Raw genomic sequence first — 22,243 nt, forward strand, 5'->3', positions numbered from 1 at the left:
TGCTGCAGGTCTGGAATAAATTGAAGTATTGCTCGGATTTTTTTTTTTTCCATTTTATAGGTAATTTAATCCCCAGCCATACATTTCCCAAACACAGCTTGGAAGTGCACCATGCCCAACTTGGAGATAGGCAAGGGCTGTGCAAAGATTTTAGGCAGGTCCATCACTCCAGAAGGGATGATGGCAGCACCCTACAGCCAAACCATCCCTGCCCAGAGCAGCCAGGGCCCTGGCACCACTGCATGAGGCAGCGCTGGACACAGAGGGAAATGATCCAAAAGAACCAGGTCATTTCCATCAGGGTCCTCGATAGAGCTCATGCTGAAGGCAGTGTAGCTCGGGGGCTCTGGGCTGTTCCATTTACTGGTGTAGAGTCAAGAACTGCGTGAAAGGGAGAGGAAAGCCATTTTTGGAGTGTCCCCTCCCATTACACTCTTCCATGTATCATGCCCCAAGCAGCTCCCATCATGGTGACCATGCCACACCATGGAGTCTGGGGTGATGGAAGAGCTGTCTCAGCTCCAGCTGAATGGAGCAGAGGATGCACATGCTGGTTTAGGTTTGCTTTCCCCATCCATGGTCCAAAGGTGTCTCCTCGTGGAGAGCTGGCTACAAGGAGAGGGCAGTGGCCAGCCAAGGGGAAAGCAGACCTCCGTGGCAGTGCAAGCCCTGAGCTGGGGGAAGGGCTGCCCCACAGCAGCATCGCTCCAGGGGTTTAGCATCAGGCAGCGATGTCAGCATCACCAGCAATCCCAGCCCTGCAGAGGTGCTCAATGCAACTCAGCACTCAGAGCAAATTCTGCTGGGGGGCGGGAATACAAAATAATTTAAAAAAAAAAAAAAAAAAAGGAAAAAGTATCAAGAATAGGAAAATAACTCATCCAATTCAAAAGAAACAGCTCAGCTGAATTGGGAACGCGCCACATGACAGCACACCAGCAGAAAACAGCAGTGGTTGGAAGGGAAGTCATGGGACGACAGCGTGGACCGAGGGGGCTGGGGTTGGTGTTCCATACGACATGCGTGGTGACCGATGGTATATATTCCAGTCGTGCTTATTGTGCTGCTATCGACATTGCTATGCTTGACATCGGAGACAGCGGATGGCACCAAACCCCACCAGCATCAGCCCGAGAGCGTCGTGACTCTGCTGCTACTGAGAACAAATCAAACACCTCCAGACGATCATTAAAGCGCAGGTTGAAGACCACGGTTCTTGTGCAGATTTGCAAAAAAAACCACCCAAACCCCCAACAACCCAAAACAACAACAACAAGAAAAAAAAACAACCCCAAAGTTTGGAAGACCTCTAACTGTTCCAGCTAATTTCAGTGTTTGTGGTACTTTAAAGCAATAATCCTTGCACACAACAGCTAGGTGGAGGGAAGCTTCTCCTCCCTTGGCTTCCCTCCGGAATTTGGTATGGCCAACGGTCGGCAACGGCAAGGATAGTCTGAGGAGGGCCCCAGGGACTGCCCTCGGGGTCCAGCTAGTCACTACTGTGCAGAGGGATGAAGGGGAGGTAGGCACAAGCTTGAAACACAGGTGGGCTCCTACAGCAACAGTGGTTGGAAGGGAAGTCATGGGACGACAGCGTGGACCGAGGGGGCTGGGGTTGGTGTTCCATACGACATGCGTGGTGACCGATGGTATATATTCCAGTCGTGCTTATTGTGCTGCTATCGACATTGCTATGCTTGACATCGGAGACAGCGGATGGCACCAAACCCCACCAGCATCAGCCCGAGAGCGTCGTGACTCTGCTGCTACTGAGAACAAATCAAACACCTCCAGACGATCATTAAAGCGCAGGTTGAAGACCACGGTTCTTGTGCAGATTTGCAAAAAAAAAAACAACCCCAAACCCCCAACAACAACAAGAAAAAAAAACAACCCCAAAGTTTGGAAGACCTCTAACTGTTCCAGCTAATTTCAGTGTTTGTGGTACTTTAAAGCAATAATCCTTGCACACAACAGCTAGGTGGAGGGAAGCTTCTCCTCCCTTGGCTTCCCTCCGGAATTTGGTATGGCCAACGGTCGGCAACGGCAAGGATAGTCTGAGGAGGGCCCCAGGGACTGCCCTCGGGGTCCAGCTAGTCACTACTGTGCAGAGGGATGAAGGGGAGGTAGGCACAAGCTTGAAACACAGGTGGGCTCCTACAGCAATGGGGAGCGAGTTCCTCGGGTGGAAGGAACCGCACGCGGCGGCTGCAAACGAACAGGCCCCGACCCACACGTCTGCTGCCCTGCGAGCACAGAGGGGCTCCCTGTCCCTCGTGATCGTATTATTGGCGGATCTTCTCAGCAAAAGGATGTACCACAATATTGCTCAAGTGTACCCAACTCAGAACTAAAGCTCAAGCAGGACTCGCAGGGTTACATCAGTGACACCGGCTTTAGCCTAATCACGACAACACAGACACCGGGCTGCGGTTACGACCCACACCAAAGCCAAACAGCTTTTGTCATTATTGCAACTGAGGTATTGATATCACACAAGCAGAACAGGGAGATGCTCTGACACCAGCACTTAACCCCTCCTCCAACACTGGACCAGAGTATGGCCAGGCCACACATCCCACTGGGAGATAAAGGAGCCACGAAGCTGGTGGTGATGGGACAAGCCACAGGAGCAGGAGGCTTGAGGAACACAGAGCATCACACACACACACACACAACGGGAAGGCTATCACGGCGTGCGTGAGACTAGTGAGAAAGAGGAACAGTCAGAGGGTAACTATTGCTTGACAAAATCACACACCGGGATAACTCTATGACCCCCCACTTTCCCCCCGCCCCCTCCAAAAAAAAAAAATCAAACCAAAAACCAGAGGAAGTGAATATAAAAGATCTGGGTTAGTTTTCTGGTGGAGGTGAGGACAGGGCATAGAGGATGCTTGGAGGAGACAGAAGAGCTTTGCTGCCCTGGGACCAGAGGCGTGTAGCAAGGCATGACTGCGCTGGAAGACAGACATCAGAGATCTACAGGGGCTTGGCAGAGGGTGGGCCGTCTGGGGAGGTTGGGGCAGCAGCTCCCTTTAATCGCTGGCAACGTGGTTCTCGTTTTGGAGGGTGTGCCAGCGTTCAATCTTCTTGTCCTTGTTCTTCAAACATTCATACCAGTGTTTCAAGCGCTCCCCTTTAGCCGTAATGCCGAGCTGACAGCCGCCTGGAAGAAAAGGAGAAGAGTCATCATATTCAGAGAGGATGTCGATGTTCCAGTAAACCATTTCCATGGGGACAAACCCCACATTTGGAGCATTTCTCTCCACCTCCTGTATTTAAAATGTAGAGGAAACAACTAGAGCTGCTCTGCCCTGCACAGAAGACCCCACAGGATGCTGGAGATGGGGTGTACTGTGTTTGACAGCCTGATACAAGCACCCAACCCACCTGCATGGTCCCACCTCAAAGCTCAGCCTGGGGTTCCTCATAGGGCAGGCGACCTATGCGTCCCTCCCGTACAGCAAGCTCTATATTGGGCATCAAAACCTCACCCCAGAGCGCAGAGACTTGCAGCTCACCAATGTAATCATTCGATTTTCCGATGTCATAATCCCAGACAGAAATGTCCAGTGACTTCTTGGCCAGATCGCTGTGTTTGATATCATAGAAGAACTCCTGCAGAAGAAGAACACCCAAATCACCCCAACTGTCCCAGAAAAGTACACAAAGAAAACTGCAGTTGAAGAGCTGCAAGTGATCTCTCCTTACAGCCTGAATTCAAAATCCAGTGAAAGGATATTTAAAATACACTAATGAGGAGCAAGTGCTCCTTCCTTGTGGCCACCTCTCCTCCCAGGATCACAGCACACGGCACAAACCCATAAGCTAAGCAACCTGCTCTAGTGGAGTTGTCCTTACCCATGGCAGGGGGTTGGAACTAGATGTTCTTTAAGGTCCCTTCCAACTCTAACCATTCTATGATTCTAAGCTGAGCTCACCCCTTGTATCTAAGTGAGCACTTTGCAGATGTCCCATCAAGGTAGCACCATCTATGGGGACCCCTTGGGGATGCTCATCCCACCCACACCCCCAGGTGAGGTGACTCAGAGTCAGCAACAGGGAGGTTTTGGTGTGTATGGACCTCCCATGGTGAAGTCACTCCCAAAATATTCCTTGGGAGCAGAAGGGGGAAAGGAGGCTGAGTGAGGAACTAAAGCCTTGGGGAGTTTATCTTCCACCTCCTTCGCAAAACATCATAATTGGATGAGTTTATTTAATAATATATAAATTAGATCTGTGCTTACCTCATTAAACTCAGGATTCAATGTTTTCTTCTTAATCTGTGTCTTGTGCTTGGCCTTTTTTCCCATGTCAGGTTTCAGCCAACTGGGGGCAACAGAAAACAGCTCAAAACTCAAGTTCAAGAACAGCGTGAATTTATAAGCTTAAAAAAAGTGAGGTTTGGGGCTAGAAAAAAGCAACTGAAATGATTTAAAACACAGAAATGGGTTATCCAGTCTACCTTCTCACCAAAACAGTGAGTTTTGGGGCTAGAAAAAAGAAACTGAAGCTATTTAAGACAAAGAAATGGGTTATCCAGTCTACCTTCTCACCTTCTAAAATCATTTAAAATAAATGTAAAGTGAGCAAAATCCTGAATATTTTTTTTTTCTCCCCCTGGATTGCCAGATGAGACCTGGGAAACCACAATGACCTGCTCTGCACAGAGCACCAAGCTCGACAGAAACCTTTCTGGTGGAGCATCTCTTGATCAGAGCAGCTGGGTACCGTTCAGACACCAGAAAGCAACGAGCCTGCACCTGCATCCTTGATGTCCTTCCAAACCACGCACTGGTCCCAGGTCTTCTTTCCCCCAGGCCATGCCAAAAGAAATGGTTATGAGCGTTTTATGGAGCAAAAGCAGGTAAACTCTGCGTTTTGCTGGGGAGGAACCTGCTGAGGCCAACAGCGTGGACTGGCTGAAACGGGGAATATGGAAAACGAGCAGCTGGGCTGGTCACCAGCAGATGGGGGCAATCGCACGCCCAATCACTGAGCCTGGCCACTGGAAAACCCAGCCAAGGATGTGTGAACGCATGCAGACATGGGGAGGAAAAAAAAAAAAAAGAAAAACGCTAGAAATAGCCCATTACTGTTTAATACCACACAGACTAGCATCCTCAGCCAAGGTAGGTTCATCTAGAGAACGTGGGGAAAAATTAGGGTTTGGGTTTCACAGCCTGGCTGCAGACCCAGAATTAAATTGTAGAGTTGGCATTAATTAGATCTGCATCGGAAGCTGATTTAAAAATGGAAATTTTTTTCCATTCTGTTTGTGGGAATGGAAAAATATAAAAAAAAAAATAAGCGAGAGAGTGAGAAGGGAAACTATTCAGTTGCACTCAGCTACAAAAAGACGTGCAAAATGTTCAACACGGGAGTTATTGAATGAGTTTTAGGGAGAACAGAGGTTTTTTCCTGAAGGCAAGGAGAAAACAGCAACGAAAACCACAACCAGGAATGACTGCAGGGTCCTCTCTGTGTCACAGTTTATGAGATTTGAGTTAAAATGATCTTATTCCCCCATCACCTGCCTCCACCACCAAGAGCACCGACAGATGCGCTGCTGCTCGAGAAGACACCACTGTCTGTATTAATTAAAATGATTTGTTTGCAGCAGAGACATGGCATGGGACTGGGACAAGCAAGGCAGGGCATTCCCTGGGCTCCTCATCACGCACAGAGGGACATCAAGCCACCCCTGTCCTGCAGTCGTGATGGGTCAGAGCTGGGGGAGAAGGACCTCTTGTCCTCCAGCTCTGCAATTACAGGGTTGGGTCTCTGCGTTTGGGAACCTACAAGGAGCAGATGGACCTAAGGGCTGGGTCAGTCTCACCAAGCTTCAGCCATGGCAGGGGGACTCAAGCAGAACGTTCCCACCTTATGCAGGCATCTCTGGTGGGCAGCTGAGTTCTGTGTGAGGTCTCAAGGTGCTTGGGAAACACTCTCCCTTTCTCCAGTGGTTTTGGAAGGAGCTCTCAGAGCATCAGCTACTGCTCAAGGACAGTGGGTGGCTCCATGACCATGTGTTACCCCATGACCATGCGTTGCCCCACCGCGCCAGCCCCAGCTCTCACTTACAGTTTAACGAAGGGGTCCGAGTACCCGTTGGCATCCATGGCTGCTAAATGCACGCAGCGTACGATGCCAACGATCAAGCCACCCTGCTGGGTGCTGTACATGAGGGACACGAGGATCTTCCCACGCTCCTCCACGTCCCCACCGCGATCTACCTGCAAGAGGAAGCGACCAGAGATGGGGACATGGGGACTGAGCAAGGAAGACTGTCAACTGCAGAGCAGATGAGACAAGACAGACAGAAGGGAACCTTGTATCCCCAGGAGGGGGGAGAAAATGGCAGCTCGAACGTGAGAGAAGATGGGTGAAATGTTCATGGAGCACGTTGTCCTCCAAGGACGCTTACCTCCTCTTCATACAGCGCCATCCCACGGGATGAGCCGGTCGTGCCAGCACGCTTCATCTTGGATGGGGAAGGGAAAAAAAAAGAGACTGCTGTGAGTGACTGCAGCTGGGAGAGGCACCATCCTACAACAAAAACACCCCCCAGAGCCCAACCCAGCTCTTTCGCTGACCTCTGGAGTGAAAGGGGGCTCAGGCACATTCATCTGCTCCATCAACCTCCACCTCAGCAGAGTCAGCACCTTACCCACAGCACTGGGGAGCAGAGCTCAGGGGTGGAGCAACCTGCCATCTCCTCCAGTGTGACATACACCAGCATAGGCTGGCAACGCCAGCAGATCTGTGGCCACTGGGGATGTCCCTGGAGTCACTTCCCCTGGATTCCCACCACGTTTTTATCTCCTGGCCTTGATGTATGACATCAGCCCAGACATGGGTGGGAATCCAACTCCTAAAGATGCCAGTGAAGTCAGGCACCTACAGCTCTTGGCTGGTTCCAGCTCCAAGCTCACCACTAGCTCCCTCACATTTGTTAGCAACCTCACCATTAATGGTAGCAGAAGACATTTCACAGAAACTCACTGATTAACAGTAGCAGAAGACATTTCACAGAAACTCACTGGTATTACTCTTTCCAAGCAGATGTTGAAGTTCTTTTTCTGATTGGCTTTGAGTTTTTTCAAGGAAACTCTAGTTTCTCCAATAAACTCATTGTGGCCAAACTTGTCTTCATCACACACGGAGATCCTGAAGGGAAGAAGAAAGGTGAACATCAGCCAGGCTGGAGCACTACCTGACCCCAGAGCACAAAACCACTCCTGCAAGGGCACTGCTCAGGGGCAGACAAAGCAAAGTACAGTCCTTCTGTCTCTCCTCTGGCCAAAAAGCAGTCAGGAAAACAAAATTGTTTTGCCAGAAAAATCAACATTTCTGATACATGTTCTGTGATGGGGCAAGGAAATCAAAAAGTGGAAATTTCCTGTAGGAAGTAAATGCCAAAATTTTAGACACATCTAAATGTTTTGCTGGGACACTGGCAAACGACTCACAGATATGCAATACACAGATCTCTATGCTGGTAAGAATAATAGTAATGCCAATAATTTGATATTAAATGACAGGGTCAAAACGCCTTTCTTTCTCTTTTTAAAAAGGACCATCAAAATCGAAGTGTGAAGGATACTGAATTTGACAAAAAACTCTGCATTTTCAGGTGCTGCACTTTGCTGCCAATGCCCTCCCGAGGCAGGCTGGCTTGCGATGCTCCATTCGAGGAGACCCATGGTCCCCCCATCCCACCGTCCTGGGGGATCCCCCAGCTCCTCCCCTTACCTGAGTGTTTTCCTTTGCATGTCCTCATCTGTGATGCCGTGGTACACCAGGGTCTCATTCCACACGGGGTTACGGGTGTTGCGCAGGGTCTTCGTTCGCAGCTTATTCGACTGCGGCATCAAGACAAAACAAGGCACAATCACACCCCAGAACTCCCTCCCCACCTAAAATTAGGCTCCTGGCAGAGGAGTGTAAATTAAACGCTCCATCACTTCTGGCTCACAAAGAGGTGGTTTGACTGGGGCACGGAGGACTCTGCAGGACGTCACCACTGCCTGCTGAGGCTGTCGCGACGGCGAGCCATCAGCTCCAGGTGAGTGTCACCAACCCGACAAGGTGGACCTTTACGCAAGCAACTGGGGACTCTGTCACCTGCAGTGGCCAGGACAGACTTCACTGCCTGGTTTTTTCCACTGCCTGAGGTCTGCCCCATCAAGGGCACTCGTAGAAGAAAGAGTCACACAGGGCAGGCTGTGCGGGGCTCAGGCAGCAGCTCTCCTGGTCTGAAGGAGGTGACAGCTGGGGAAATGAGGAGCTCTGTCACTTGTTTGTGTGTTTTTCCACAACCACACGTGAGCAATTAAAAAAACGGAAAGAAAGATCAGCAAACAAAAGAGCAACTGAAATCAGAGCAATTCGCAAGACCACGACACCTTGATTTACTCTGCACGAGACAGCGAGGCCAGAAAGGTGGCATTTGCAGGTGGCCCCTGCAAATAAAGTGAATCTGTAAATATCAATCCAATGGGTTTATTATCAGTTTCCCCGCTTTGTTTTACATTTAATTCCTCTGAACAAAACTCTGCTGCAGGAAAGACCTTTGCAGCCCCCAAGCAAGGATCCAGGACCCCTCAGGCACCGGGCCAGTCGTGGCCACCCCTTCCTCAAAGGCTTTCCCACTGAGATCAGCTTAGCCAGGCTGGGGAGGGAGATTTCCAGTGGTTTCTTGGATGTTGGGGGAATTTACTCAGAGTTTATTCAGTGGTTATTTCCTCGCAGCTCTAATGCCACAGCTCCAAAGCAAACGGCTTTTTCAAACTCCCGTAATAATTACATTTTGTGTCAGATGTTTTGCGATGCATTAAGAGTGTCACCTCCTCCAGAGCTCCCTTCTATCCCTGAGCAGATCCCTGCCTGCAGGATGAGCTGTTCCTCGGGTACGGGAGAACATCTGCAAGCATCATCGCTTTTCAGAGATACCTCCCGGGTAAAAGAGCAGCAGTGGGCGACTGCGTGGAGAAATCCAGAGGAGGAGGTTCTGACGCAGGGAAAGGACCTCAGGGGGGCTTTGAGAAACCTCTATTCCATCCTCAGCCCACAACACCCCCAAAACCAGGCAATGCCTCACCTTGCTGGCTCCGGGCAGGAGGTGCAGTTTGACGTAGGGATCCGCCAGGCCGTTTGAGTCCATTGGTTTTAAGCCCTAAAAGATAATTAAGAAAAAACAGTCCATGAGTCCTCCTCAAGCAGAGCCAGGGAAGAGAAAAATCTACCCATGAAGCAACTCAGTAAAGAGAAAATGTGTTAAGCAAGACAAAAGCCTCCCTCTCTGCCCCGAGACAGATCAGACCCACTGGAGGAAAAGCCCCACAGACCTCTCAGACCCACTCAAAGAAAAGCCCCACAGAATTCTCCTTTCCAGCCAGGAGCAGCAGCACCAGCCCAGGCTGGGTGTCCCAGGGGAGCAGCCTCCACCAGCATCCACACCGCTTCCATCCCATCGCACTGGGGAAACTGGGAGCCAGCTGGACTTAAATCGGTGAAAGAAAGGAGTAAAAAACAACAACAACAACAACAAAAAAGAGTGGTGAAAGAAAGGAGAAAAAAACAAACAAACAAACAAACAAAGAGGACCACTTACTTTGGCCTTGATGAGGGTGCAGTGCAGCGAGCTGTTCTCCTGGTCGTAGAGCAGGCTGAACTCCAGTGCTCCCAGTGTAGCTGACAGCAGAGGGGAGAGAGAGGAGATGGAAATAGGACCTCGTTAAAACCTCAGCCAATAATTGTTTAATCAGCCTTGATTAGTAATAATTGGAAAGAATTGCGGTTCAAATGTAAAGCCATCATTTAAAGCATGTGGGTCTGCGCCGGCATCGGCCAAACTGCCACATGCAAATCCAGCCAGATCGATGAACTCTGGTCATCAAAGCTTTGCAAAGGTGGAACTGCCTGGGCTTTGGAGCTGACTCGAATATTCCCAGGCAAAGGAGGATGTAGCGGTACAAACCCCTCCCTGGGCACAGCTCAGGGCACCAATGCCACCTCAGGAACACCCCGAGAAGGTGTTGCAGCTCAGGTGGCCAGCATCTCCTCCCAAGGTTTGGGGCTCAGTGTTTGGTCCCTGTTTTGACTTGTTGGAAACCTGCTTGTGCTTGTCTTCGTGCGTTCACCAGGAAAAGATCACAGGGATAAAGAGTGGACAACAGAACCTCAGCTGGGTCCATCTGCTTCTACCCAAGCACAATTTCTGCCGGCTCAGAGCAGTTCTTCCCATCCTGGGAAGAGGCTGGACAGGTGAAGCACTGCCCTGCCATGGACACTCATCCTCATGCAACAAATCCCCTTTTTGGTGAGTAAATAACTGAAAGTCATCTCAGAAAGGTACTGAAGCCACCAAGCCTTTCCCACAGTGGTGTTTCTCGCAGCAAAGGACACTCTGATGGGAAGAGGCAGCTGCCTTTGGGACTCAAATTTGGAAATGGAAAAGTCACGTAAGCACAGAGCCCAAACCAGCACACCTCACAGCCCAGTCATTTGGTGCAAAACCGACTGAAGATCCCACAAGCTGGGCTGAAATGACTGAGCAGGGACAGCCTGTGAGACCCTGCCCCAGCTCCGAGCCCCACAGCAGCATTCCCTGATGGTTCTCCCTGCCAGAGACCCCTGACCTTACACTGCAAGTCACAGTTCCACAGCACCCACCTCCCCAAAATCCCAGCTTTCCCAAAGAAACGGCTCCCTCCCCTCCAGCTGGGCATCAGAGGGTACGTACTGCCTTCATCAGAGTCGTAGCTGTTGGCGTCCTCCTCCTCTTCCTCCTGGGGTGGCTGCCGCAGCGGGGCAGTGGGTGCCGGTGGGACGGCGGGGGGCTGCGAGAAGGCGGGGGGCTGCCGGGCTGGCCTCTCCTCTCTGGCGGGGGGCACAGCGTAGCCCCCTCCTCGCTCCTCCCTGGCGGCAGCACGGGCTGGCTCCTGGGGTCCCAGCGGTGGGCTCGCTGCGGGAGGGACCCCATTAGCCCCTGGCACGCTCTGCCCCCCAGCCCCTTGCAGGTGGCCAAATTTTACCTTGTCTCTCCGGGAACCGGCCAGCTGCCCCAGGACCTGGTCTTCCTGCTGCTGGCGGTGCTGGAGAGGGATTAGAATTACTGGAATGCTTGCCTGAGTGATGCTCTTCATCCCTCTCCCACCCCAGCACCAGCACTGCCCCAAGCAAGGGGAGGTCTGTGCCCATGGCAAGGCATGGGAATGTCCCCCACAAGGGACCGAGCATCCTGGCTGCATCCCCATCATGTCCTACCTGTGGGTGCTGCTGGACCAGGACCGGGAGCGGGGCCAGCAGCTGCTGGTGGAGGTGGCCGTTGGGCTTGCATGGAGTTGGTCCTCTTCACGCCTGCAAGGAGAAGGGAGAATCAGGCACAGCGTTTGGGGCTCTGGGGGCTTTTCCTGCATTGCAAATGGTGTCGCAGCTGGAATCAGCCAGGGAAGGGCAGCTGGAGAGGAGAGAGGCTTAGGTGATGGATGGAGGTGGTGTGTGTTGAGATAGGGGCTCAGCCCCACACGTTTTTGGGGCCAGCCTTGCGGGGAATGGGTGCTGGAGCAGGGAGCATTTCACTAGGGGGACCCCGTGCCACACCAAATCGCCTCCAAAAAAGGGAGAGGCAGGAGAGGTGGAACAAGGAGGATGGATGTGGTTCTGGCCAGGCAACGGGCTGAGCTGGAAGGTGAACAAACCCGTGGAGCATCGCTCTGATGCTCATCACACCCCCATCCTCCTGCACACCCAACCAGCAGCAGCATCCCCCCCGGGATGCACACACATCCCAGGTCAGGTGTACCCTCACAAGGCTTATCCACCCAAACATAAATGTCCCCCCACAGCAGAAGCCTAGGCAGCCCTGAATGCCCCTCTCCATTTTACCCAGCTATCCAGCCATTGAATATTCCTCTCTCTCCCAAGCAATTAAGGAGGACCTGGCCATTTTCCAGCCATTTTCAGCTCCACCAGTTAAACTTGCAAGCTCAGCTCCTACACGAAAAGTGGTCTCTACAAGTGCCTGTCCCCTTCTGGAGGCACCTGGGGAGGATTCAGGCCCCACTGAAGGCTGTCAGCCACCCGTTCATATCACAGCCATTTACAATAGCTTGGAGCACACCAAATTTTCATGCAACAAGAAACGACATCCCGAGCCAGGTGCCCACCAGCGAAGCATGGGCTCCCACGGGCAGGGCTGGCTCCTGCCTGCTCTTTCGGCAGAGCCTTGTTGTGAAAAATGCTTTTAATTAGTGGTCCCAACTCAGTTGCACCTGCAGCTCTCACACCATGCATGGACCTTTTCAAATTCACATCCTTCTGTGGGCCATAAATACCCCTTTCTCAAGGAAATTTGGAGATTAGGAGGGGGTTCTTTACTGTGATATAATTTTCATGCAACAAGAAACAACATCCCGAGCCAGGCGCCCACCAGAGAAGCATGGGCTCCCACAGGCAGGGCTGGCTCCTGCCTGCTCTTTCGGCCCACCAGTTAAACTTGCAAGCTCAGCTCCTACACGAAAAGTGGTCTCTACAAGTGCCTGTCCCCTTCTGGAGGCACCTGGGGAGGATTCAGGCCCCACTGAAGGCTGTCAGCCACCCGTTCATATCACAGCCATTTACAATAGCTTGGAGCACATATAATTTTCATGCAACAAGAAACAACATCCCGAGCCAGGCGCCCACCAGAGAAGCATGGGCTCCCACAGGCAGGGCTGGCTCCTGCCTGCTCTTTCGGCAGAGCCTTGTCATGAAAAACTATTTTAATTAGTGGTCCCAACTCAGTTGCACCTGCAGCTCTCACACCATGCATGGACCTTTTCAAATTCACGTCCTTCTGTGGGCCATAAATACCCCTTTCTCAAGGAAATTTGGAGATTAGGAGGGGGTTCTTTACTGTGAGGGTGGTGGAGCACTGGAACAGGTTGCCCAGGGAGGTGGTTGAGGCCCCATCCCTGGAGATATTCAAGGTGAGGCTCGATGAGGCCCTGGGCAACCTGGTCTAGTTGGGGGTGTCCCTGCTGACTGCGGGGGGGTCGGACTAGATGACCTTTGGAGGTCCCTTCCGGCCTGGGCAATTCTATGATTCTATGATTCTATAAGGAAAAGCACGGCAGAATCCTGCCTCTCCCCCCTGCAGCTGGGGAAGAGATGAGGATCCCCCTCGAGGTCTCCCCCCTGGATCCCCCCACCATCAGCAAACCCCAGGGAGCGGTGTAGAACAGCGGGCGAGCGGCGTGGGAGGACGTGAAATCCCTCAGCATCGCTTCGTGCTGCCCGTCGAGCGGCAACAACCCTCGGGCAGCTGCTGGCCCCTCAACACTCTCCTTCCAAGCCCTGGAGGAGGAGCATGGCTCTCACCGGGGCTCCTGCTGACCCCGCTCTCGGCAGCGTAGTCGCGGCTGTCGGTGTCCCCGCCGGTGTGCTCGCTGCCCTCGGCCGGCTTGCGGCTGGGCACTGCGTAGCTGCCCCGGGCAGCCGCCGGCGCGTCGCCGCCTGCGGGGAGAGAGATAAAGGCAGCAGTGATTTTTGCACCCCCGTCACCCATCCGTCCCCAAAGCCAGCCCTGAAGGAGCTGCTCAGGTGACACCCAGGGTGTCAGGAGAGGAGGAGGAGGATGAGTGCGGCTGCTGTGGCATCACCCCCAGAGCATTGGGGACTGACAGCCAGCTGGCACCCGCAGGACAGTGGGGAACCAGCACCACCAAACCAGCACACGGTGGATGGGAAAACCCAAAGGACACTGCAAACCATGGGGACATGAGAGCCCCACAGGAAAACAAGACCAGAGGCATCCATCAGCCAGTTCTCGGTGTCCATCAAACCCCTCATGCCATTACATCTCCACAGACCCCGGGACAGGGAGATGATATTTTCTTTTTGTTCATCATCTTCCATTTATTAGCGAGATAATGGCAACAGCTGCCTTTGCCTCTTGCTTCCAGCCAGCCCGCAGCGGCCATCCCAGCGGATAAATCCCAGCCGCATGCTCCAGGGTGCCGAGATGCTTCAGGGTGATAAATTGCAACCCAAGGATGTGATGGAAAAGGTCTCAGCGCTCACCTGGCTTGCGCCGGAGACGCCAGGTATAAATCTTTGCTGTGACATAAATGGGATGTTTACCCTTGGCTGGGTTCTCAGGGTCGCCGGGAACAAGGAGAAAGTGAAAAGCAACAGATTGCAGATGGGAGAGAGGAGGAGGAGGAGGATGGGGGAGATAAAAACGCCACAGAGGGAGGAAGGGAAACGGAGCATCCACAACCAGGAGCATTGTGGTGCAGAAATAGCGATGCAATAAATTTTCCAAGGGATTTTTAGGAAAATCACGGGCAGGTCAGGAGCATGCTGATCACCAGGAGAGACCTGACAAACTCTCCCCGACCCGCAGGCGAGCTGGTGGCTTAATAAAAAGTGGTCTGCTGCCAGGCTGGGAAGCTTAACAGCACCAGCTACCATTGTGATTAAATAGTCTTAATTAAGTGGTTTCCCCAACTGCTGCTGCGTGGGAAGATGAAGATCATCACTCAGCACAACCGGGCTGGGCACAGCCGTGCCAAGGCTCAGCTGGAGCCCCCCACCATGGCACTATGAGCCATGGCACGGGCTGTGGTTGAGTCTGGGTACCCCCCCATGGGCACCCCCAATGGGTACCCTGCCATGGGGCTCACCCAGACAGGTAGGATGCATCCCCATGGTGAGTGGTGTGGAGGGAGCACGGGTTGGCAGGAGGCTGTGCCACCCACCCTGCCCACAGCCCACCCAACAGGGAGCCAAGCCCCAGGCAGCTGCAACTGGGAAATCAAACACAGCCCTGGGAACCAGCCACTAAACCTCCTGCACAGCGAGAGCCATCTGCCAGCGGGGTCATCGCTGCCCCACAGACCCTTGGCCAAAGGAAGGGTGGGACAGAGGGGACCACTCCAGGGGAGGGGTGTTATATCTTCACCACCCCCACCCCGCTGCTCCCTCCATGCAGCCGAGGAAGAGGAGGGTTTGCAGCCACTAGACTGCTCCCAGCCTGACCATCACCCAACTGGGAGCAGCCTGTGCTAGAGGGGAATGGGGTAATCTCCTCGCCAGGGTGTTCCTGTGCCAAGCTGTGAAAACGGGGGCCATTACTCCGAATTAACTCCCAGTAACACAGCCGGTCTGGAAGCACCCCCAACCCCAGCTCCTGCCGGTGCCAGCAGCAGAGTCAGGGGGATACAGGTCCAGAGCAGCGCAGGGTGTATGTGAGGTTAGAAAGAGGAACCCTGGGGAGGAAGGTGGCTTCACCCCTGTGAGCAGGAGGCACTGATTGCAGCCCCATAACACAGCCCCCTGGGTTGGCATCACTAAAAAAGACACCGATGCAGGCAGGGCTTTGGGGGGCTGTGACTGCTGGAGGGGACAAGGTATAACCATAAAAAATAGACCCTGCATCCTCACCCTGCTCTGGTACCCGGGCACGGCACAAGCCTGGGCACAGGGCACCGGCACTTCAGTGGGGGAAACCCAACATTTCCCAGAGCAGGGAGCTCAGCTTCTCCATCCTTTGCCAACATGCACAAGCCCTCCCAAGAGCCTCCTAAAGTTTCCACGGGAGGTTTTCTAAGGACTGCCATTAAGTAACCAGAAAAACACCCGTCAATCAGCAGCAGGAAACACCACCTACGGAGGCAATTCTGCTCAGCGCTCTAAATTGCAGCGTTTCAGCCCAGGCGTGTGCAGTAGGTGGGGGAGCCCCAGAATAACTCGGTCCCCGCGCGGTGGGTGGCAGCAGCAAGAAGAGGTCCTGCCGCTGCAGCCTCCAGCAGGAAAACACCATGGGGAAAGGAAGGGGGGAGAGAAGAGGGTCAGCACAAGGCAGCACCGAGGCAGCAGCACAGGGGAAGGTGAGAACATCGGTGCTTACCATCAGAGTCCTGCTCGGCCGGGGGCCCGGCGTCTGCCTGGCCTTGGAGGGGGGGGCACAAACAGAGCAAGAAGCGGTGAAGCTGGAGCCCACCTGCCCCGCCAACGCCAACCCAGGCTCTGCTGCCACTCTTTCCCCAGGTTTCCTTTTTTATTCTTGTTTTTTCTAAGCTTCTGCATCACCGTGTTCATACCCAGGCGCTGCCTGAACCCCTGGCCGGCCTCCCCCCGCCCCAGACTCCCACCCAGGGGTTCTTGGCTTGAGGATGTCCCTACAAACCTGGCCATCCTGACTTGGAGAGCCTGGAGAAAGGCTCAGGGGACAGGGAGGGCAGTGGGGCAATTTCTGCACCCTTTAGAAAATGGGCAGCAGCTACACAACCACTCTGGATGCTTTTTGCTCAGGTTTGCCCTTCCAAACGATGGGGAGAAGACCCAACGCCTCGCTGGCAGGACCCCTGCCCCTGGCACAGAGGGAGGGGGTCACCACCCCACTGGTACCTACCTCGGGTGGGTGCACGGGAGGGGAGTTTTGGGTCCTGGGCAGGCGGCTCCGACGGGCTGGGCTCGCTGGGGGCTTGGGGTCCCTTGTTCTTGCTGACAGGCATCGGCTGGGGCAGCACTTGCTTGGGCAAACCCTTGAAGAACCAGGCGCCAGAGCGTTTCCACACCTGGGGGGTACAAGCAGGGGGGTGGCACTCACATCCTGGGGGGATGATGGGTGCAGATCTGGCAGAGTTTGCCCCCCTGCATCAGCGGCGTCTGCCTCCAGCAGGCAACACGGAAGACGGGCACCCCTGCACCCCCCTGTCCCACAGTGATCCTACAGCCCCTCCCACTAATTAATTAACACTTTGGCTTTTGCAGACTGTAGGTGGCAGGGAGCTGATCTCTGGCCAAGACAGCCCAAGACTTTCATTTTGGGGAAAAATAAACAAACAGAAAAAGGCATTGTATCTAGAAAACAAGATCATCCTACCAGAACCAGACTCAAGTAGCTGGTCAAGGTTTAATGGTGCTGGGGCACATGCTGAAAGCCCCTGGGAGCATCCCCTGATCTGGAGCTGGTTCTGTCCCAGAGGTCTGGGGTGGGGACAGTGCTTGGGGTGAAACCAAGGGGAGGGACCATGTCCCCCCAGGGGCTGCCGTGCTTACCTCCCGCTGCTCGCTGCAGATCTTGCAGAGCCAGATGGCGTGGGGCCGGCTGTTGGTGGTCTCCACCCCACACTTGGTGCAGACGTTCTGCAGAGAAAGCAAAGCTCTGGGTGGCAACGGAGACGCCGCGGCCACCCAGAGGTCCCACAGCACCAGCATCACCCCTTGGGAGCACATTAATGAGAGATGGTTAATGAGAGACAGTTAATGAGAGCTTTCCCAGCACAAACATCAACTACCTGGAGAAGAGAAGGCTCCGGGGAGACCTTATAGCGGCCTTTCAATATCTGAAGGGTGCCTATAGAAGAGCTGGGGAGGGACTCTTTGCCAGGAAGGGTAATGATAGGACAAGGGGAAACAGTTTTAAATTGGTAGAAAAAAAGATTCAGATTAGATATCAGAAAGAAATTTTTTACTATGAGGGTGGTGAGACACTGGAACAGGTTGCCCAGGGAAGTTGTGGACGCCCCATCCCTGGAAGTGTTCAAGGCCAGGCTGGATGTGGCCTTGAGCAACCTGCTCTAGTGGGAGGTGTCCCTGCCCAGGGCAGGGGGGTTGGAACTAGATGATCTTTGAGGTCCCTTCCAACCCAAACCATTCTATGAGTCTATGATTCTATGATTCTATGACTGCAGAAGTCCCCAGGGGTGTCCCCTTGGGCTGCACACGGAGGGATGCGGGCAATCAAAACGTGCACCCAAAGACTGAGGTGGCCGTTTTTAGACCAAAGGGGGGGATGTGTGGGTCCGGGGGGGCTGCACCCGGCAGCGGGTGGCAGGGAGATGCCTCACCTTCTTGCAGTCCTCGCAGACGACGCAGGCGGATCCCCGTGGCCCCAGCTGCTCCCCGCAGAGGATGCAGCGGTTCACCCCGTCCCCCAGCACGCTCCGGCGCATGTCCTCCAGCCGGGTCATGAGTCTCCTGGCAGAGAGGGGACAGGGGCTGTCAGGAAAGGGATGGCGCAGCCGGGATGCAGGGATCCCACTCCCAAAGGGCAGCTACTGCCTTTGGTCCAGCTGCCCCTTTTCCTGGTGCACTTCCCGCAGAGCATCTCCTCTTCCAGATGTGGGAATGCAACGGGGGAAAAAGACACACCCCAGGGGATATGTTGGAATATTACATTCCCCTATAGCTAAATATTGCACAACTATTAACTTCCACTGATGCTGCTGGAGAGTGGACTCTGGCCCCAGCTCCCACATCCACACACGTGGACAAAAACCATCCAGGTCAGCACCTCTGCACAAAGTGGTTTGGCATCAGCGAAGCAGCTTTTCCCCCCCCCCCCCAACAAATGGAAAACTTTCCAGCCAGTCCCAGCGACTGCCCGTGGAAGAGCTGCCAGAGGAGATCTTGGAAGGGCTCTGGCAGGAGGACTGAACGAATTAATTAGTTCTCTCATTTTCTAAGAAAAACACCGCATATAATTTACTTTATGGAAATTCTTAGCCCTTTGAGTAAAACGCAAAAAGCCCACTGGAGGACAGGCTATAAAAACACATCTGTTTACTGCAAAGGTAAAAAAAAAAAAATAAAAAAATAAATCAGTTCAGCAACTTCTGAAAAAACAAGAAACAGGACTGACAAAAGCAGTTTGCAGAGCAGGAGCAGGAGTGAGCTGCCTGCCGAGCATCCGAGAGCTGCAGCGAGTGGTACACTCAGTTAACCCAGAATCCTGGCCCTAAAAATAGCACTGGAAGGGAAAAAAAGGATGCATTATTTATGCCATTCAGCAAGGAGGGAGAAGGAATGAAGAAAGGGAGGGGGAGACCCAAGCCCACCGGAGAGAGCCCCCCTCGCCCGCGGGGCTGCCACCCGCTCCCACGGCAGCCTGACCCATATCCGACAGAGCCGCTCACACGGCGTGCTGTAAAAAAAACCAAAACCCTGATGTTTAAAAGACATTTCCCCACATGTCTGATGACAGCTTCAGATTTATGGCGGCTGGGCTGCCAGCACCTCCTAATCGCTCATAAACAATATATATGAGGTCTCCTCTACCTAGGGTGCCTCCGTGGTTGGTCTCAGGAGGGCTGGCAGCCCGTGGACTGCACGTGGGAAAGGCAGGGTGTTATTGGACATGGGGGGATTGATAAAGGAAGAGCAGCAAAAGTGGGGGGAGGTGGTGGGGAAATAAAGCATTGTGGAACGGGCAACCTATTCTAGCTCATAAGATGCCCTGTTGGAAACTCGCTGCAGTCAACGGGAGCATCTCAAAGCACTTCACCAGCCCAAAGTGGGGACACGGCTCAGTGACTCAGCGTATGTCATCTGACCAAAGCTGTGTTATTACAACACCTCGTTTAGGTGGAAGACATCGGCCGTGCTAAAACCCACCAGTGACCTTCCCACTTCCCCCCACGCAGGGGCTGATCTCCCCGAGCTCAAGCGCATTCAGGGCTGCTGATGTGGAGGTGCCTCCTGAGGGTTATTAGTGAACCCGCAGCCCATTTCCAGTGAGGAGCCCAGGAAAGCTGGACTGGGGGCTGGAGCAGCCAGTGGAGCCAGACGGAGTCAGCAGTTGGGAGAAATCACTACGTTCACAGCTACGGTGTCACCAGACAGCAGATGGGCGAGCTCACAAGTTCCTTCAGTCTTCATCGCCTGAAGTTTCAGCAGCGACATGACCAGGGGCTCCCTAAATACAGCAATTCTGCTTCTCACCCCGAGCCAGTTTGTTTCCCTGAACAAAACAGTTTTTGTTGAAAAATAACATCCTCTGAGTGCTTTAATGATTTTCCACTCTGCTCTTAGCTGGCCAGCTATCTGCTCACCCAACTCCCTGCCCCTGCCCTTGAGCATCTGCTCGCTGCTTTGCAGGTGATCCAGAGGTGATTTCTTCCTACAGAATAAGCCATCATCTGCCCTTGGTGCCTTTCCAAGCTCCACGGCCCGTACACCCTGCTGCAAACACAGATTCCCATAAACACCCGGCCAGCAATGAGCAGCGTTCCAATTAAAACCTGGAAACTAACTGTTCTTAAACCACGTCTGATTTAAAAATATATGAATCGCACCACAGTTGTCACCAACCCACATCCCACCACAGGCAACGTGGGGTCCCCACCAAGAGCCCCCAACAGCAAATAGCCAACAACATTCAGCTTCTGTCGCAGCACGTTGCTCCCACCCGGGCAGGGAAAACATTTTTGGGGCAAAACCTGTATTTTCCTAGCAGCGAAGCATATGGATCTTCCTCAGTTCCCCACCCTGTGCTGCAAGAGCTCGGCTCCAAGAGAAGCAGCTTCCAGTTGGAAATCTGCAAGCCCAAACAAACTTATTATAGAAACTAGAACAAATGGCACAATCAAAGCAAAGGAGAGGAAAAAAAAAAAAAGCTTTTGCACGTCAAGAGATTCATTATTTAGCTGCAAAATCTTTCCCAGTCTCTCATTTACCAGAAGGAGCTCCTTAAGAGGTTTTTTTTAAACCAGTGGAAGAGCTGCAGCAGCCAGTACACACACCTGTGGCACCAGTTCCAAGCAAAGCACTTTTGCCTAATTAAAAAATCCATTCAAGCTGGAGAAACCAGGCTTTTCTTTTCCCCCTAATTCAAACGCTGTCATGAGAGGACTCTACAAAACATTAATATTTAAGTCCTTTCTGCCAGGTTCACATCAGAGGGCAGGACCTGGGAAAAGGGGGTACCACGCCGAGACCCAGGGGCTGGGAAGCTCCTGATTAAGGGGATAACTGGGAGCAAAAAGCCCAGGTTTCTCTTTGACTTCATCCAGCACCACCCTACACACATGTTGGAGCCCCCCACACAGGCTGTTCACCCACTGATAACTGGTGGAATGCCTTGCTCTTGCCCAGGGAAGCAGCCAGGAATGAGCTTTCTGCCTTCCCAAAAGCTTTTTCTCTCCCTCTCTCCCCTAGATATCATTTTTATTGCACATAAAATAGCCAGCCAATTCATCGCTCTCCCCTGCACGTCTCCAGGACTAGAGCAACATCTTCCTTACCATTATGCGCACTTCAAAGTGCCCATCCCTCTGGCCTCTGTAAAGAATCACTTCAAAGAGCAGGAAATATGCCTCAAACTGTTAAAATAGGGTAAAAAAAAAAAAAAAAAAAGCCCCAAACGTCAGAAAATACATGCCAGTGTGTTTGCACCACCTGTCATGCAGATTTAGAGATGCCCAGCTGAAGATGGGCTGCTAAAAAAAAAAAAAAAAAAGCCCCAAAAGAGGAGTAATTGAAGCCAGTGGCTTGGAGCTGGCTGAGTCCAGCACCCAGGAGCATCGTCGCTCCCGGAGCCAGCCCCGTGGAGAGGGAGAGCATCCGTCATCTGCCAAAGAAATATGTATTAGTCACTGATGGGAGCAAGATATAGGAACTGGGCGGTATTCTATATCTGAAATGCTTAATGGGCACCTGAGATGAATAAGGGCAATAAAACAGTCCCCTGATAATATAATATCTGCCTGGCCCCATAAATACGGGGGTTGGAAGAGAAAGGCGAGCAGCCCCGGGGCAGCGAGGGCTGGGGGGAGACCTCCCCTTCCCTCCCCTGCTCATACCCAGGAGGAAGGCTGGCGTTGGGAGGAAGACCTGCAAACATCTCCCAGGCTGAGGGACCATCTCAGTCCTACAGCATCGGCATTTTCTCCTGCGCCAGGACCAGAGAGGGACAGAGAGTCACTGGCATGAAGTGCTGATGAACTGGGGAAACAGGACTTAACAGCGGGGCAGGCAGGCAAGAGTTTGTTGTGTTTAAATATTCATTGCCACTCGGCAGAAATGAATGGCTAAAGACCTGCCTAATGGGGTTTTAACCGCGTGGCGGAGGACATTTAATGCAGCAGACACCGCAGCGCTGCGCGGGGGTGGGAGAGGGACCCCACCTGAGAGGAAGGACCTTCTCTCCAGCCCCACGCAGGAACCAACGGGGAAGGACTCAGCCATCACTTACATGGCAAAAAAAAGAAATTAAAGTAAAACACAAAGGAGGTCACAAAGTGCCTCCAGAATTAAGCACTGACATGGCTCCGTGGGGAAATCATGTGCCTTAAAGGGCTGAATATTAAATTAAGGCTAATTTCAATGATATAAGAGAGACAAGAAAAGGAACCAAGCTACAGATTAAAGAAAACATAATTAAAATCAGGATGAAATATTAGGAGTAATTTTCTTCCCTTACGAACGCACAGGTAACTAAAGGTAAGACATGATTTGAGCTTTTACA

At 52.8% G+C, this 22,243-nt stretch overlaps 1 protein-coding gene across 4 annotated transcripts in view; it reads right to left on the minus strand.

Moving 5' to 3' along the window:
- Positions 1-1,559: 1,559 nt before the first annotated feature.
- Positions 1,560-22,243, minus strand: part of RPH3A (rabphilin 3A) — a 46,691-nt gene continuing 26,007 nt past the window's right edge. For 3 of the 4 annotated variants that reach the window (XM_014965126.1, XM_014965134.1, XM_014965117.1), the window contains exons 5-21: positions 17,847-17,976; positions 17,056-17,142; positions 16,406-16,571; positions 15,902-15,943; positions 13,369-13,503; positions 11,275-11,367; positions 11,043-11,102; positions 10,751-10,972; positions 9,620-9,699; positions 9,107-9,181; positions 7,759-7,868; positions 7,047-7,173; positions 6,431-6,487; positions 6,088-6,239; positions 4,251-4,332; positions 3,525-3,621; positions 1,560-3,169 (exon numbers count right to left, since the gene is read on the minus strand). In XM_014965126.1, coding sequence (XP_014820612.1) covers positions 3,039-3,169; positions 3,525-3,621; positions 4,251-4,332; positions 6,088-6,239; positions 6,431-6,487; positions 7,047-7,173; positions 7,759-7,868; positions 9,107-9,181; positions 9,620-9,699; positions 10,751-10,972; positions 11,043-11,102; positions 11,275-11,367; positions 13,369-13,503; positions 15,902-15,943; positions 16,406-16,571; positions 17,056-17,142; positions 17,847-17,976 — 1,846 coding nt within the window. In that variant the 3' untranslated portion in view covers positions 1,560-3,038. The remainder of the gene's footprint in view (positions 3,170-3,524; positions 3,622-4,250; positions 4,333-6,087; positions 6,240-6,430; positions 6,488-7,046; positions 7,174-7,758; positions 7,869-9,106; positions 9,182-9,619; positions 9,700-10,750; positions 10,973-11,042; positions 11,103-11,274; positions 11,368-13,368; positions 13,504-15,901; positions 15,944-16,405; positions 16,572-17,055; positions 17,143-17,846; positions 17,977-22,243) is intronic. The other variant, XM_014965141.1, reaches the window with a different exon arrangement.

The sequence above is a fragment of the Calidris pugnax genome, unplaced genomic scaffold (genome assembly GCF_001431845.1).
Source record: "Calidris pugnax isolate Ruff unplaced genomic scaffold, ASM143184v1 scaffold32, whole genome shotgun sequence".
Taxonomy (NCBI): Eukaryota; Metazoa; Chordata; class Aves; order Charadriiformes; family Scolopacidae; genus Calidris; species Calidris pugnax.